This window comes from Lissotriton helveticus, chromosome 2_1 (assembly GCF_964261635.1).
Source record: "Lissotriton helveticus chromosome 2_1, aLisHel1.1, whole genome shotgun sequence".
Classification (NCBI taxonomy): domain Eukaryota; kingdom Metazoa; phylum Chordata; class Amphibia; order Caudata; family Salamandridae; genus Lissotriton; species Lissotriton helveticus.
The window spans coordinates 2,011,329,404-2,011,343,997 of record NC_136059.1 but is presented as its reverse complement, the minus strand read 5'-3'; the positions used below and the strand labels follow the sequence as shown (position 1 = coordinate 2,011,343,997).

The 14,594-nt window shown below is 41.4% G+C and overlaps 1 protein-coding gene across 1 annotated transcript in view; it reads right to left on the bottom strand.

The window, feature by feature from the left end:
• Nucleotides 1-14,002, bottom strand: part of GUCY1B1 (guanylate cyclase 1 soluble subunit beta 1) — a 417,276-nt gene extending 403,274 nt beyond the window's left edge. The window contains exons 1-2 of the mRNA XM_078676976.1: nt 13,869-14,002; nt 13,253-13,326 (exon numbers count right to left, since the gene is read on the bottom strand). Of these exons, the coding sequence (XP_078533102.1) occupies nt 13,253-13,326; nt 13,869-13,871 (77 nt within the window). The 5' untranslated portion in view covers nt 13,872-14,002. The remainder of the gene's footprint in view (nt 1-13,252; nt 13,327-13,868) is intronic.
• Nucleotides 14,003-14,594: the final 592 nt, after the last annotated feature.

The window sequence follows — 14,594 nt, the reverse complement described above, 5'->3', positions numbered from 1 at the left end:
CAGTCCAATACCAAATGTACATTACGAAAGATACATTTTCAGTCAAGAACGACAGAGAGCCGGTGAGGCCTTCGACAGATTTGTTGAGACACACTGTAAGTTCATGTAATTTACGTGTTGAGGAAGCTATACGACTCAGAGTGATTGAAGGATTCTAGTCAGATTCTTTCAGTTGACAAATCCTTAGAGAAACTCTTAATATGGAGTAAGTTCTCATGACTGCCAGAGCTGAAAAGCATGCTGATCGACAAGCTGCTGATGTGCAGGCTGAAAGTGCAGAGAATGAGTCAGTCATGAATGTGACAAACAAACCAAAGCACAAGGCAGAGAGACACAGAGTGAATTCTCCATAGAAAAAGTAGTTGTGTTTCAGGTATGGATTTTCGTTTCCACACAAAGGTAAATGTCACATCATTGGGCAGATCTGCAAAGGCAGTAGAGAGGAGAACCATTTTGTGATGGTGTGCAAGGTGAAAGAAAAAGTAAGCGTGTCACAGTCAAAAGACAAAATGGCTCCCGAAACGTTTCAGATACGAAGTTCGACGCACGGCCATTAGGCCAAGCGACAACATCATCTGCAGCAAACTGACACCAAACGAAGTCTATCAACATCTAAATCGTCGTCAAATAGTTCTTCTATGCCAATATCAAGTGAAAGCGAAGGAGATGAGTGTCCTATGTCGATGTTCACATCAAAGAAGCATGCACATGTTGGACTGGCTTCTGTGAGGAAAAACATCGATCCAAGAGAAACCAACATGACAAAGCACCAAAGTCATCCAAAAATTGTATAAAGATCACACTAAAGGTCAAAGATTGTTCAATACCTTTCATTATCGATACTAGTGCATCAATAAATATTGTGCCTTCAAAAACTAAAGTATATACATGGGCTGTATCGACACCACTAAAAGGTCACAGGTCATTTGTGGCTTTAAGCATAAGAAAACAAAAGTACAAGTGCCCATTCATGTACTTTTAGGTATGGCATCAAGCGCCTGTTTACTCATCTTGAGCATAGCCGCTGATATGGGACTGATATCAATGAACTATAACATGAATACTCATCATGAAATAGTAAGTCACTTCCTTTGTTGATGCATGGGTTGCGAAAACTCAAGATTATGAAAGTCCAATTACACATTCATGTGGGCTCAAAAGCCACAGACACATTGCCTTTCAAATTCAAGAAGCTGCTGAAAAGTAACTTAAATCTTCACTCAAGCACAATATCATTGAGGGTTCTTCTGGACCAACCCCATGGCTGTCTACCATAGAGGTAGTACTAAAACGACAGTGAAGGAGCTTTACGCACCTGCATGGATTTGCGTCAAGTGAACAAGGCCACTGAAATTGCTAACAGGATTACACAATTAAATGGGGCAAAGCTATCATTTCCCCTGGATCTGAATAAAGGATATCATCAGTTGGAACTCAAGGAGATTTGCGGTACATTGCAACCTTTTCTACACATGTTGAGCTGTTACAGGGGACTACGTTTTGGTGTGTCACTAGCTGCACAGGTATTTCACAATGTCATTCAACGTATCATACAGCCTCTCATGTATGCTTTCGATTACAGTGATGACATATTGATTTTCAAAGCTACACAGAAGGAGCATGACAAAGCTCTCACTCAAGAGTGTCAGTTGCTAACTGATGCCAGTTTAACTTTGAATGCCGAGAAATGTGAGATTGATAAGACAAAGTTAAAATTCTTTGCCCATTTCTTTTCTGATGAGGGCATGACACCTGATCATGCTAAAGTGCAAGTGCTGCCAACTGCTAGTTCCCCACAAGTTTTTTCCATGTTACAGTCAATCAATGACATGGCCAGCTACTGCTCTAGATATATACAAGAATTTGCCACTGTCAGCGCCCCATTAAGAGACTTGACTAAAAAGAATGTTTATGTTCTTTGGTCACATGAATGCGAGCACAACATTCGGTAAAACAAGCAAGCTATTTAGAACTCTACTGAAATTACGTATTTTAATCCAAAACTTCATACTGAGGTTGTTATTAACGCTAGCCCTATCGGGTTGGGCCCCATCCTGGCACAGCACAGCAGACCCCCAATTGCCCGAATAAGCATTGTGGCATACACCAGCCAACATTTGTCAAAAACTGAATGTGCTTTCTCACAACCTGAGAAAGAGGGCATGACAGTGGTGTGGGTTAGTGAACATTTCCTTGTATTCTTGTAAGGGAAGCCCTTCATGCTTGTGACAGATCATCAGACATTATTGACTATATTTGGAAATCCAAAAGCAAAAATGCCTCCTCTCATTGAACGTTGGTGTCTCCTATTGCAAGAGCATGACTACACAATCATGCATTGTCCAGTGAAAGATCAGGCCCCGCCAATAATTTTTCACGAGCACCTCTACAATGCCCAGGCGCCCATTCTAAGATGGCTGAAGCATATATAGATTTCTTAGTGAAATTAAGCACTGCAGCCGCCATTTCGATCTAACAAATTGTCTGCCACAAGGCGAGATACTGACATGTTAAAACTGAAAGACAGTATTACACATCTCTTGGTACCAGCACCCATGATCTATTACAAGTGACAGTGAATATCAAAAGTTTAAGATTGTCAGAGATGAACTGTCTGTTACTCAGAAAGGTATTCTTCTCTGAGGGGCCAAAATTATAATTCCGGCGAGTTTACGACAATAAATAATTAAAGAGGCCCATGAAGGGCATTTGTGGAATTGTTGCCAGCAAACAAGCTCTCTGAGACAGAGCCTGGTTTCCACATCTTGACTAAAGGGTTGAAAAGGAATTAAAGGCCTATCATTTATACAACTGCTTGTCATTAGAAACCTCTCAACATCCATTAAGCATTTCAGAGTTTCCAAGGCATGCATATGAAAGAATTGCAGTGTACTTCTTCTGTCCTCTTGACAATGGACATCCCTTGATGGTGATCGTTGATGAACATTCCCGTTTTCCATTGGTCGAAGATCTCTCATCTATCACTCACCGATGTGTTATTGAGAAATTATGCACCATTTTTGCGACCTGTGGTGTTCCTGCAATTTTAAAGTCTGACAATTGTCCACCTTTCAACAGTCGGGAATTCAAAGACTTTGTCAGTTATCTTAAGGTGAAGTATCAGCAGAGCACTCCTCTGTGGCCATAGGCCGATGGCCTTATTGAACATTTCATGAGTACTCAAAAGAAAGCTGTCCAGAGTGCTGTACTAGAAAAGCTCGAACTGAAAGATACTCTAATTCCCATTCTTCAAGTTTACCACTCAGCCCCTCACTCGACCACAGGTGAAAGTCCTGCAACTTTGATGTTCTGGAGAACCATGACAACCAAGTTACCAATGGATTTAGACAAAATATCAAGTTCAAAATATCGGCAGACAGAAATATGGTGAAAAAATATCGCTGTTTTTATTCATTTTCAGTAATATAATTGTAAAAAAAAATAATATTATTTTAATGTGTTTCAGTTAATATATACATTTTATGTGTTACTATGGTTTGTATAATTGTTATTCTTTTTTATATTGTTTTCGATTTTAAGTGATTTATAATATTTTTATTTACCTATTAATAGCAATTTATAGTGTTGTAGGGGGTCGGTGGGTTTGTAGGAGGATACAGAGGGAGGTTAATTAATAATTGATATTAACTTTAATTAATTAGGTACTTTATTATTATTAAAGAAATTGTGTAACACTGATTGATTTTAGTTATATTTTGGGTGGATACTTCTGAGTTTGTAGAGAGATAGGGTGAGAAGTTAATTAAGCAATAAGTATGTTACACTTATATTTTAACTGTTAATTACCTATTGAATTTATTATTATGTATGTGAATTGTTTAATACTGATTTAATGTAGTTTTAAGTATGTGCTGATGGATTTGTAGGGGTATAGGTTTTTAACTTTTTTTTCATTATTTGCTATTGCATTACTACCTACGCAAATAGATTAAGTTGTTAATAATTGTGTAATCGTGCTTCTGTTTAATTAATCTATGAATTATAGTATTTACATATTAATTGCACAGGTATTATAAAATGTTGTGTTTTACCCTTTATGGATGAGTTGTTTGAAAAAAATACATATATATTTTTATAATGATAGATATTTATTTGAAATTTCCTAATTCGTAATTTAATATGTATATTATTTTTAAAATGTATAATTGTGTTAACCTTTTTAATTCATTTTATGGTAAGTCTGTGAAAGAGTGTTTGTGCTATGATTTTTGTTATTTGAATTGCTTTATTTATTATTTGATATAAAATATATGAATTAATGATGCTATCTTCTTTTTGTAGATAGGGAAGTTGAATTTATTACATGGGATTTGATTTTTTCCTTCCTTTCTTTTTATTTAAATATTACATTGTTTTTATTTTTAATACATCAAATGATTTGCATGTTAATTAATAATGTTTATATACAATGGAGCACGCTGAATAAGTTAAAACAATATCTTTACAGGGTTAGAGTGCCACATACATTATGCAAAAAAGAAGCAGAGAACTCTGGGCAAGTTTAGGTGGAGAGCAGTTCCTGCATAGAGTACCTTACAACACCAGTGACACTCTGAATTTGTCCACCTCCTATGTCTGTTTTTCTATGAAAGTTTTTAAACATAGGTAGCACCATGCCATTCACCCCAACCTAGAAAGGGACTAATTATGTTGCAATTTCTACAGCAAAGTCTTTAAGCATAGGATTAGCACAGTGCCATCCACGCCATGCTGTAAAATGACAAAAGCCTTTTACAGGCTAATATTCCACAGTGCTAGCATGATTGATGATTGGCAGTAGTGTCCAGATAAGTGCCCCAGCCTGCGCGTTGTATATACAAGAATGTCACCTCCTCAGAGATGAGTCCAACACTCCAGGGGACACAGATGCAAGATTTATTGAAAGCTGGAGTATTCATTGCTTTTCGACTACTCAGTTCAGCCTTGTTCACAATACAGAGGTCATATTCATGACTGCATTTACACAAGTGGATCATAGTCATAAATGAAGAACAAATAAAAAAAAAACTAATGGGCACCATCTTCACAAATGTATTTCACTAGTAGTATCATCATGAATGCGGAGTCTTCACGCATTTAAAGATAGGACAGCCCTATCTTTTAATGTGTGGAGACTCGACAGTCGTAAAGATACTACTAGTGAAATACCTTTTTGAATAGCAAACAATTAAAAACTTACACAAAAGCGTATGTTTACCTTTGTGAATCAGGCCCAACTTTCTTAAACCAAGTACTCCCTAGAATACCATATCCTTATAGCTGCTGAAATTAAACATTTCCTATACTTTTGCTCTTGCACTCCATAACTAAACTCATCTACCTCTTTTAAAATGTATTGTATTATTACAAAAGAGCATACAAGTTATGTACAAACATGTTACAGCAGAGAAGTCCATCAATATAACAATAATCCATATATGTAGTTACTGTATTCCTAAAGGGATCAAGCAGTCAGGTTTGTATCCAATATTTTAGCTCAATGAACACCTTATAAAAGTGTACAACACAAATACATTTTGGCCATGAAAAGGCCACACATGCTATAGTAATATCCACTCTGTATAAGGAAATTATATAATTTAAGCATTCACACCTCAGCAATAGTGGATTTATCGGAGAACATAAAAAATGGTTTCTTAATGGGCACCAGGTATCCTTTGGATCAGAGGTATGAGGAAGTGACTCAAAATATAACTCAAGTTGTTTGTTACAATACACTATTCCTCTGATACAGTTTTCCTGAGTGAGAGTACAGCTCTGATCCCAGTGCTGAGCCACCTGTTTTTTGCTGGCAGTAACACAAGTGTAGTAAATTTCACTTACTAGAAGGCATATTTTTGACAAATCCCAACCGAAAGACAATTGGTTCCAGAGTGATCATAGGATCTATCATTTGTGATGGCATAATCGTTACTTCATGTCGCTATTTATTTATAAGAGGACAGGAACATGCTAAGTGGGATAATATGGGCAAGGAAGCATTACATGCTGTGTGCTGCCAATAATAAAGATCAGAGCAAAATATGAGGCCACCCTAATATTCCTAGGACCTAGGCTATAGTCGATCATTGAGATGAACACAGTGTGCCATCAGATTCATTTGTCACAAATCAACATTCTTGGGAGCCTCAAAATGTGCTGAATCAATATCCGAATATAAAATCAATGGGATCGAACACAGATAAAAGGTAATTTCACATCGCATATATGACGGATATATTGTATAATCAGTATTATTGTAGAACATCAAAGTTCCAAACAAAACATGTCCTCAGAGAGGGCCAATTACAAGAACATTAGTGTAATAAATTTGAACATGTGTGCAAGATCAGGTTATATACAAGGAAAGAGTCCACTGGTTACTGAAATTGATCAATTCCAAAGCCTCCCTGTACTTCCGCCAAAGCAGATGACATTGCCCTGGTCCACCTACCCTAGACCCTCAAAGGCGAAAGGACTCCCTATCTCCTTATAGGCCAAAGCAATAAAGGATTAGCTCCATCTACTAAGCACCTAGATAGTAGGTTAGGCCCTTCTTTTGGCCAGACCAAAGTTTACAAAAAGGGAAGACCAAATCCTGAAAACTGACACACTCTCCAGATAGCAGATTAGAGATTTTCTCACATCTAGTGAGTGTAGACACTCTTGCTCTAAATCCCTAGGAGTACGAAAAAACACAGGAAGCACTATGTCCCGAGCCTATGAAAAGCAGAGCTAACCTTTTGGACAAAGCAGGGACCTAAAGAGAGAAGGATTCTGTCTTAAAATATTCTTAGGAATGTATGTCTAAAAGACAATGATCTCAACTCTCCCAACCTTCTAGCTGAAGTTACTGTAACAAAGAAAAAAGGCTTCAACGTCACAATTTGGATATCCACTGTCTCTAAAGGCCCAAAGGGGAGATCCTTCAAAGCTTCAAGATCCAATAGCAAATCTCAGGAGAATAACTGTGGCTCAGAAGGAGATCCCAAGTTGATAAACCCTCTGAATAATCTGTGAACTAGCTCCTGGTTGCTGAAAGGTAATCTCAAGAACAATGGTACACCTTAATGGTTGCTCACTGTACCCATAGTGTGGAAACCTTCAAACCTAAAGATAATCCATCCTGCAGAAAGGAAAGGATCTGAACTAAATCTTCTTGTGAGGAATAAATTACCTTGCTTCACACCACCTACTGGAAGTGCTCCAGTTCTGTGTTTCTTATATGATTTTAGAGCATAAACGTTCCTGGAATCCTGAAAAGCAGACACTAACACATCCAAAGACCCCTCTTTCTCAGCCCTTCCCTTTCAAACTCCATGCCGTCAGAATGAGTCTCACTAAGTAATCAAAATGGGAAAGAGGACACTGCAGAGGAGTTAGGAAATTTGCAGCTTCTACTGACAGGTATTCATTGAAATCAGCTGAATCACTTCCATTTTCTTCCCAGCGGATGATTCAGCTCTCAGGTATGGCAAACAGCGGCGACCCTGCAGCTGATGAGAGTCCATCCAGACTGCGCTGGTATCTGTCATTTATAAGTAGGGTGGTGGAGATAACCTTTCTTTGGAGAGGTTATGAAATACTATCTGCCACTGCAGCTTCTGGATAATCTCCAGAGACCCCAGAAGCTGCACAGAGATATCAGAAGATGAAGGCTTCCAACGTCGCAGAATATGTCTCATAGTTCTGCTGCGGTGGGACCTTGCCCACCAAACCAGGAAAGTGGTCGTTGCCAGATCCCAATGAACCTCCAAACAGTCCACCGCTCTTGGAGAGGAAAGAGAAAGTAGTCTTGACACATAGCTCTGAATCTTCTAAATGTAGGAGACACAAACCCTAGATCTGTTCTTAATTGTATTCCTATGAACATAATTGATCCTGTGAGGGAAGCAACTGGGATGTTATAAATTTATCATAAAACTCTGCTCCCTCAGCACCAAAAGCACCCTTTCTGTGTGAATGTTGCCTCAATCAATAAAGGGGAATGTACTAGACTGACATTGAGACAAGTTTGTATATCCGTCCTCATGATGCAATGCTACAATTGGTGCCAAGATCTTGGTGAACATTCAGGGGGCTGTTTTTAGCCCAAAAGGAAAGACTTTGCATTAAAAGGGGTGATTCGCTTTTGAAAACCAAAGGAATCTTTGATAGTTCACATGAATAGGGATGTTCAGATACTCATTGTAAAGGTTGATGGTTCCTGAACATCCCACACTGCAACCACATCACTGGCCACCTTAGAGACCTTCACTGGTTACCTGTCAACAGGAGAATCACCTTCAAGCTTCTCATGCATGCCTTCAAAGCCCTCCACAACTCCGGACCTGGATACCTCACCCACCGCATCTCCTTCTACACCCCCACCAGACATCTCCACTCTGCTCAACTAGCCCTGGCCACCAACCCCTTGATCTGCAAGACCATAGCTGGAGGAAGATCCTTCTCCTACCTCGCTGTAAAAACCTGGAACTCCCTGCCACTGCACCTCAGACAATCACTATCGCTACCGCAATTCAGGGAGGACCTCAAGGCCTGGCTCCTCTACTGAACCTCAGGGCCAGCCCCTCGCCCCACCCCCCCCCCCACCCACCAAGTGCATTGAGATCCTTACGGGTGAGTAGTCATGCTTCATAAGTCCCTGAATGATTGATTGATTGATGGTTGTTCTTTACTCTTCTTTGGAGCTCATGGGCATAATCCACTGAAGTGTGATCACTCTGAAGTGTAGTTGTCACCCACAGGTGCACTCATTTTAGATCTAACACTGGTCTGTAGTCTCTTGACATCTTCTGCAATAGGACGACAATAAAATCTGCACAACTTACTATTCTGTCTTTGGGACCCTAAACAATGCCCTGTTTTCTAGTAAAGCCTGTTTCTTGATGGGATTCCAGGGCACAGGAGTGGGAATCTTGCCTCAGATTTAGACCAAGAGTCGAAGAATATTATATAGCCTCTCTTGATGCTATTCAAGGCCCAGCAAGCTGTGATGTTCTTCTGCCAAATATTGTAAAAATCAATTATCCTTTTTATACAACTTGCGGAGTTGAAGGAGATCTATAGCAGTGAATATTTATGTTTAGAGCAACCCGACTGAATGAGTGATTCTGCTGCTTTAGAGCACTTCCTAGGTTGGCAACTCGTTTGCTGAGAATAGAATGACTTGTAACCTTTCCTGTAACTCTCTTGGTGATCGCTGCCCCTGATCAGAAAGATTCAGACCTTTCATAGGGTAAGATCTGCTTTCTGTATTTGAACAACTTTGTAATTATGGAGTCTATCCTATCAGCAAACAACTTGCGACCCTCAGACAGATTGTTTAGGAAGGAAGATTTCTCAGAGAAGTCTGCTTTCCAGTCTCATATCAGTAGCTTTTGTCTTGCCAACGCTGCTGCCCCAGGAACAACTGCTGCTGTTCTTAAAATATTGACACGTATATTGCTAAGAACTTTAGCTTTTGCTATATTTACATATGGAGATCTCAACAGTTGGTACCCTCCTGATTTGCCACTGCCAGGAACTCAAAATCCCTCACAAGGTACTCATAAGTATACGCCACATAGGAGCGGCTCTTTGACTTCTACGGCTTAAGCTTTTTGTGGAAATTTATGGTTTGTAGAGTGATTTTTCTCCTTCCACTGTCTTCAGATTAAATCCTTGATCTTGACATAAATAGCCATTGCAAATTGATGAGGTTTCTCTTATTGCAGGAAAAGCTCTTTAGATTTGAATAGCGTACGAACCATATCAAAACCCAAATGTTCTCTTATATGATCAAGCAATTGAAGTATCTCCACTATCAAATATGCCCATGACCTTAGTGTTGGGGCCCTCAGAATAATTCAAACTAGAGAAATTGTGCTACCAAGATGCAGACTTTAAGATCTTGAACTTTATTTTCCCCTCTATCACCTTTTCCTACATAGTCTTAGAAACTCAAGACAAAGTCACATCCTAGAGGCTGACATAACCACAGGACTACCAAGAAAAACAGCCTTGGATCTGCTTCTTTCACACTGATCTCCATCCTCCCATGAAGAAAACACATTATTTCAATTATATTGCTTCTTTCTCACCATGCTGAACTCTCAAACGATACCCCACACCAAACAAGTATCCTTAGAAAAAATGGCTATACATAGAAAAAAACAAGCTATACCCTGACAATTGGGTAAAACAACCGCCAGCACTTTCCATACAATCAGGAATTTAGGGGATTATTACGATGGCAGTTGGACGAGCATCCGACTGCCATCATTGCAGGATGGAAACCACCCGACTAGTAGTCGGCAGTTCCACCTGCCAGATTACAATGTGACCGCCCATGAGGCGGTTGAAAACATGCCCTTTTCTATTGCAACTTGTCCTGTGGCCTGAAGAGGGCCGCAGCACAAGCCGCAATGGAAAGAGAGGATGTTTGTAAACATCCATTAACCATGTGCCAGGCACCAAGTGATGGCTGGCATACGGGGTATGGATGTTTGAGGGGGCACCTCAGGTGCCCCCAGGCCTCATAGAGGAGGTCAAGGTGAGAACGAGGGCCCTGCTAGAGGTCCCAAAAGTCCATTTCCAACCGCCTTTCTAGGGTGGTTGGACCGCCATATAAATGCTGTCGGAAATGGACATTGTAATCCCTACTGTGGTGCCTCAGCAGGCTCTGCCCCATGCGTTCCGACCAACGGGCTCCTTGGGCCCGTCGGAAGCATCAGTCGGTCCTTCCGCCGATGCAGTCCAATTGAACGCATCGTAATGCGTCAGTCAGACTTCTCTCCTGGATATCAGTGGGCACGCCGCCGACGGCATGTTGATGGCGGGCCCACCTACATCGTAATAGGGCCCTTGGTTTGGTAGAATCACAGATCTATCTTCCAGGTCTTATAAAAGCTCCATCAGAATATTGGCCATAACTGTTATATATATATACCACTTTTTGGAAGCCCAGACCCTCCTACCTGCACATAGATTCCTGCTTGTGGCTAGAAGTGCTAGGCTGGTAGGGCACACAGAGCAACACACTTTCCTTCCAATGTAACACTGCTCCAGACAGCCGAATAAACACGCACCACATACAATGCAATGGACCAAGAAGCATGCAGCGCCTTCAGCCTGTGTAAAACCATTGTGGCTTGCTGATTCTGGTGCCACCTCACATCCACAGCGCGCTCAGCCTGAGGCAGTCCCCCTGCTTCAGAAAAAGCCCCTGCTGGCGCCTCCAAGCACACTACTCCTCTTCCTTATTTCAAATACCATACAGCTGTAGTCAATATCCCACATCAAACTGACAAATGGTGTCTGTGAGACACAAGATGAATAGGGTGAGGGAAGGGGGGGGCTTTTATAGGCAACTTTTGGATGGAATTGGTGGTTACCTGAGCGACATGGCTGCTTCATTTTGTAAGAAATTAAAGAGAGGGGATGAGGAGGAAATTTTACTTGGCCTTGGCAGGAGTCAAACTCGTGGCTTGCAGCCGGTCATTGCATACATCAGCAGCAAGCTTTTAACTCCTATCAAGTTTGGTCTGGTACCAGAATGCAGAATATCCCACCATCGTCTCTAAACGTTTGGCCGTCAGCCTCAGGAAGTTCCATCCAACTGCAGTGTCTCTGGTCGAGGGGCTGCTTTTCTTGGTCATCATTGCTGTACGAAATATCTAAATATGTTGAATTTTCGATTCAGACTGTTCTGGCGCGTATTAAACCAACCAGAAGGTGTTTTATTAGCTAGATGTATTATTTGCACACATTTTACTGGAAAGTTTATAAATATGTGCTTACTGTGTGGGGCCAAAACAATGTCGCATTTTGGATTGCTAAATTGACGACTCTTCTCTAAGTCAGACCAGGCCATGCCAATTAAGGATTTTTTTAACGTGTCTCTTACCAGCGACAGTCAGGACGGTAAACTTCAAAACACTATCCATACAACGTCAACCCTATTAAAACAACGGAATACGTGCAATATTAAATGGTTTGGAAAATGTGGTTTTATGGGTGTCTGGAAAATATCTCTCGTACATGAACATGGACATGGCCAGAAGATGGCGGTGTACTTCTGCTCTGCTTCAGCCTGAGTGATCCAACGCAGCCAATGGGGCATGGCAGTGTTTACATCCTGAGTCACAGCCTGTGCGCCTTTGACTGAGTGACTTCTTGGGTGTTTCATTGAGTAGCTAAAGTGCTGGATGCTGCCAAGTCTCAAGCCTCCTCCACACTGTTCTGGAATTTAAAACAAACATGGAGTGCCAAGCCTAGAACGTTAAGCTCCGACTCAAATCATGCTTACACTGTTACATTTGTGAACGTAGGAACCCATTAAATGATACTTTCGCCCAAATACGCAGACACGCACGCACGCATAAAAGAAGAGACACACATACTACGAAACTCACAAATACACAACACACATAAAGAAACACTGACACACGCATCTCGCATCAGACCAACTTGACAGCCACCCCCCCCCCCACCCTAGGAAAAGTTCAGGTTTTAGCCCACGTTCTCACCCCATATTGCTTCGAATTTAAATCCTTCAACAATGAGGAAATCGTTGGAGTTGAAGTGATTAAAATGAAAATTAACGGATGACGGATCACCCTGATTCATTAGTATTTTCGGGCAATATATTTTTAGTTAAAACTTTTCTACATTGCTTGTGCGGGCGGCTGATTCGGGGGTTTTAAGGTGTGCCACTGTTTTAGCGCATTGACAGGTTTGTATGCGAAGCACTTTTTCCCCGAACCAAAATCTCACGTCGTCCTTGTGTACACACCAATATATCAAAGAACGGAAGGAACACCATGGCAGGCCGTGCTGCTCACTTTTAGCACTTTGTGTGGTTTACATTAACGTCACATTCCTAACTCAATACAATCTTCTTGTAAAGCCACCCTCTCACTTGCCAAACAGCGCAGCTCTCCTCACGTACCGAAGTATAACAGCACGACTAAAACTTTGCATGTGTTACAATAGAACACAATTACGTTTAGACCGACAATTTTGGCAGACTTGTGATGTCTAGTAGCAGTGGATTTTGTGTGTTTACTTAGGCCGCGATTGTTGTGCTCACGGTGCAACTGATAACTCCATGTTGTTTTTTAACAGGCTGCAAAAAAGGGCTTTTTGCACTTTATTTGTCAGGTTTGTGTGTGTGTTTTGTGTGACTGAGTTGTCCAAATAGGAGTCCCCACCTACGCACACACGACCTCCTGTTAACCTAAAAAACATCACACTCAGCGGGTGAACTTACTTGATATCTTCCCACACCTCAGGACCATAATTTCTCAGCACCAACAGCTCCAAGGCGTGATTCACGAATCCATACTGCGTACAACACAGAGAAAAGATGGAGACGGGAGGCTTAGTTCATGCGAAAATAATGCACGACAGAGACCTACACAGACAATGTTATTTGCTATTTTACGACTTTTTCCGGAGAAAATAATAACACCGTACACTAGTAAACCCCTGGGGACCGGGAGTAGCAAGGTGTCACTGTCTGCATGCTCGAGTGATTGGCACATAACAGAACATATTCCTGTACCTTCTGCTTTTAAAATACCGCCGCCTGCCACCGCTGCTCGCAGAAAAGCCGACCCGCCCCCGATACGGACATTTTTGTAAAAAGGTTTTACTCACAAAGGTATAAACAGGCTATTCTCAGCACTCATTTCTGCGTCTTCCTAAGAGGTGGCATAAGGATGGCAGCGCTGCGTCTCATAGTCCCCCCCCCCCCCCCCCCCCCGAGACATTATACCACTACTACAGATGTCATTACAAATAACATTACATAATGCAACCTGTTCGGTACGCAGTATATCTGCCTACGACCACACTGACATACAACACGCTTCCCCGCTCCTTACCATTCTACACAAGCAGTGTCCACGAAGCTCATTAAAAATAAAATATCCCCCGTTACTTAGAGACCGATGCTATGCAGCTACCGAGCATCCGCTTCAGAGAAACACTAGCAGGCTGATCCGACTGAGAGTGACAGCCTATTCGCCCAATCAAGGAGCAAAAGCAGGGGTCGAATGCAGCTAACGGAACCAATAGAAGAGGAAGGAAGGACATACCCAAAGGAGGACGTGAGTTGGTAGGGGGCGATGAAGAGGACGTGAGTTGGTAGGGGGCGATGAAGAGGACGGAGAGTGTCACTGTCACTGGTCCTTCTGAGACTCAGCGCTCGCCACGGACAGTGCCCAAGTGCCAGGTCCCTGGAACATTGCCCATTTGCTAGAAAGAATGTGCAACGAATGACAGACAGAGCATCTTAAATTGTCATTGTGATTTTTCATCTGACTAGGCATTGTCCTTCAATGCCCCACTCACCTCTTTGACCGGCTTAACTAGGATCGAAAAAAAAAAAAAACTACTAGGATCTTTGCGTACAAAATGGTTTAACCGTCCATAACTCCCCAAATGAATTTCCCCTTTGCGAGGCAGACGAACAATGACTATATGTTTCGAAACAATATTTTCGTTTTTTAATTTTTTTATCAACCTACTGTAAAGCGCGCTATCCCTAATGATACTGAGATACAGGTACGGAATAATTCACTTTACGTTTCCATTCTGCACTATCCCCT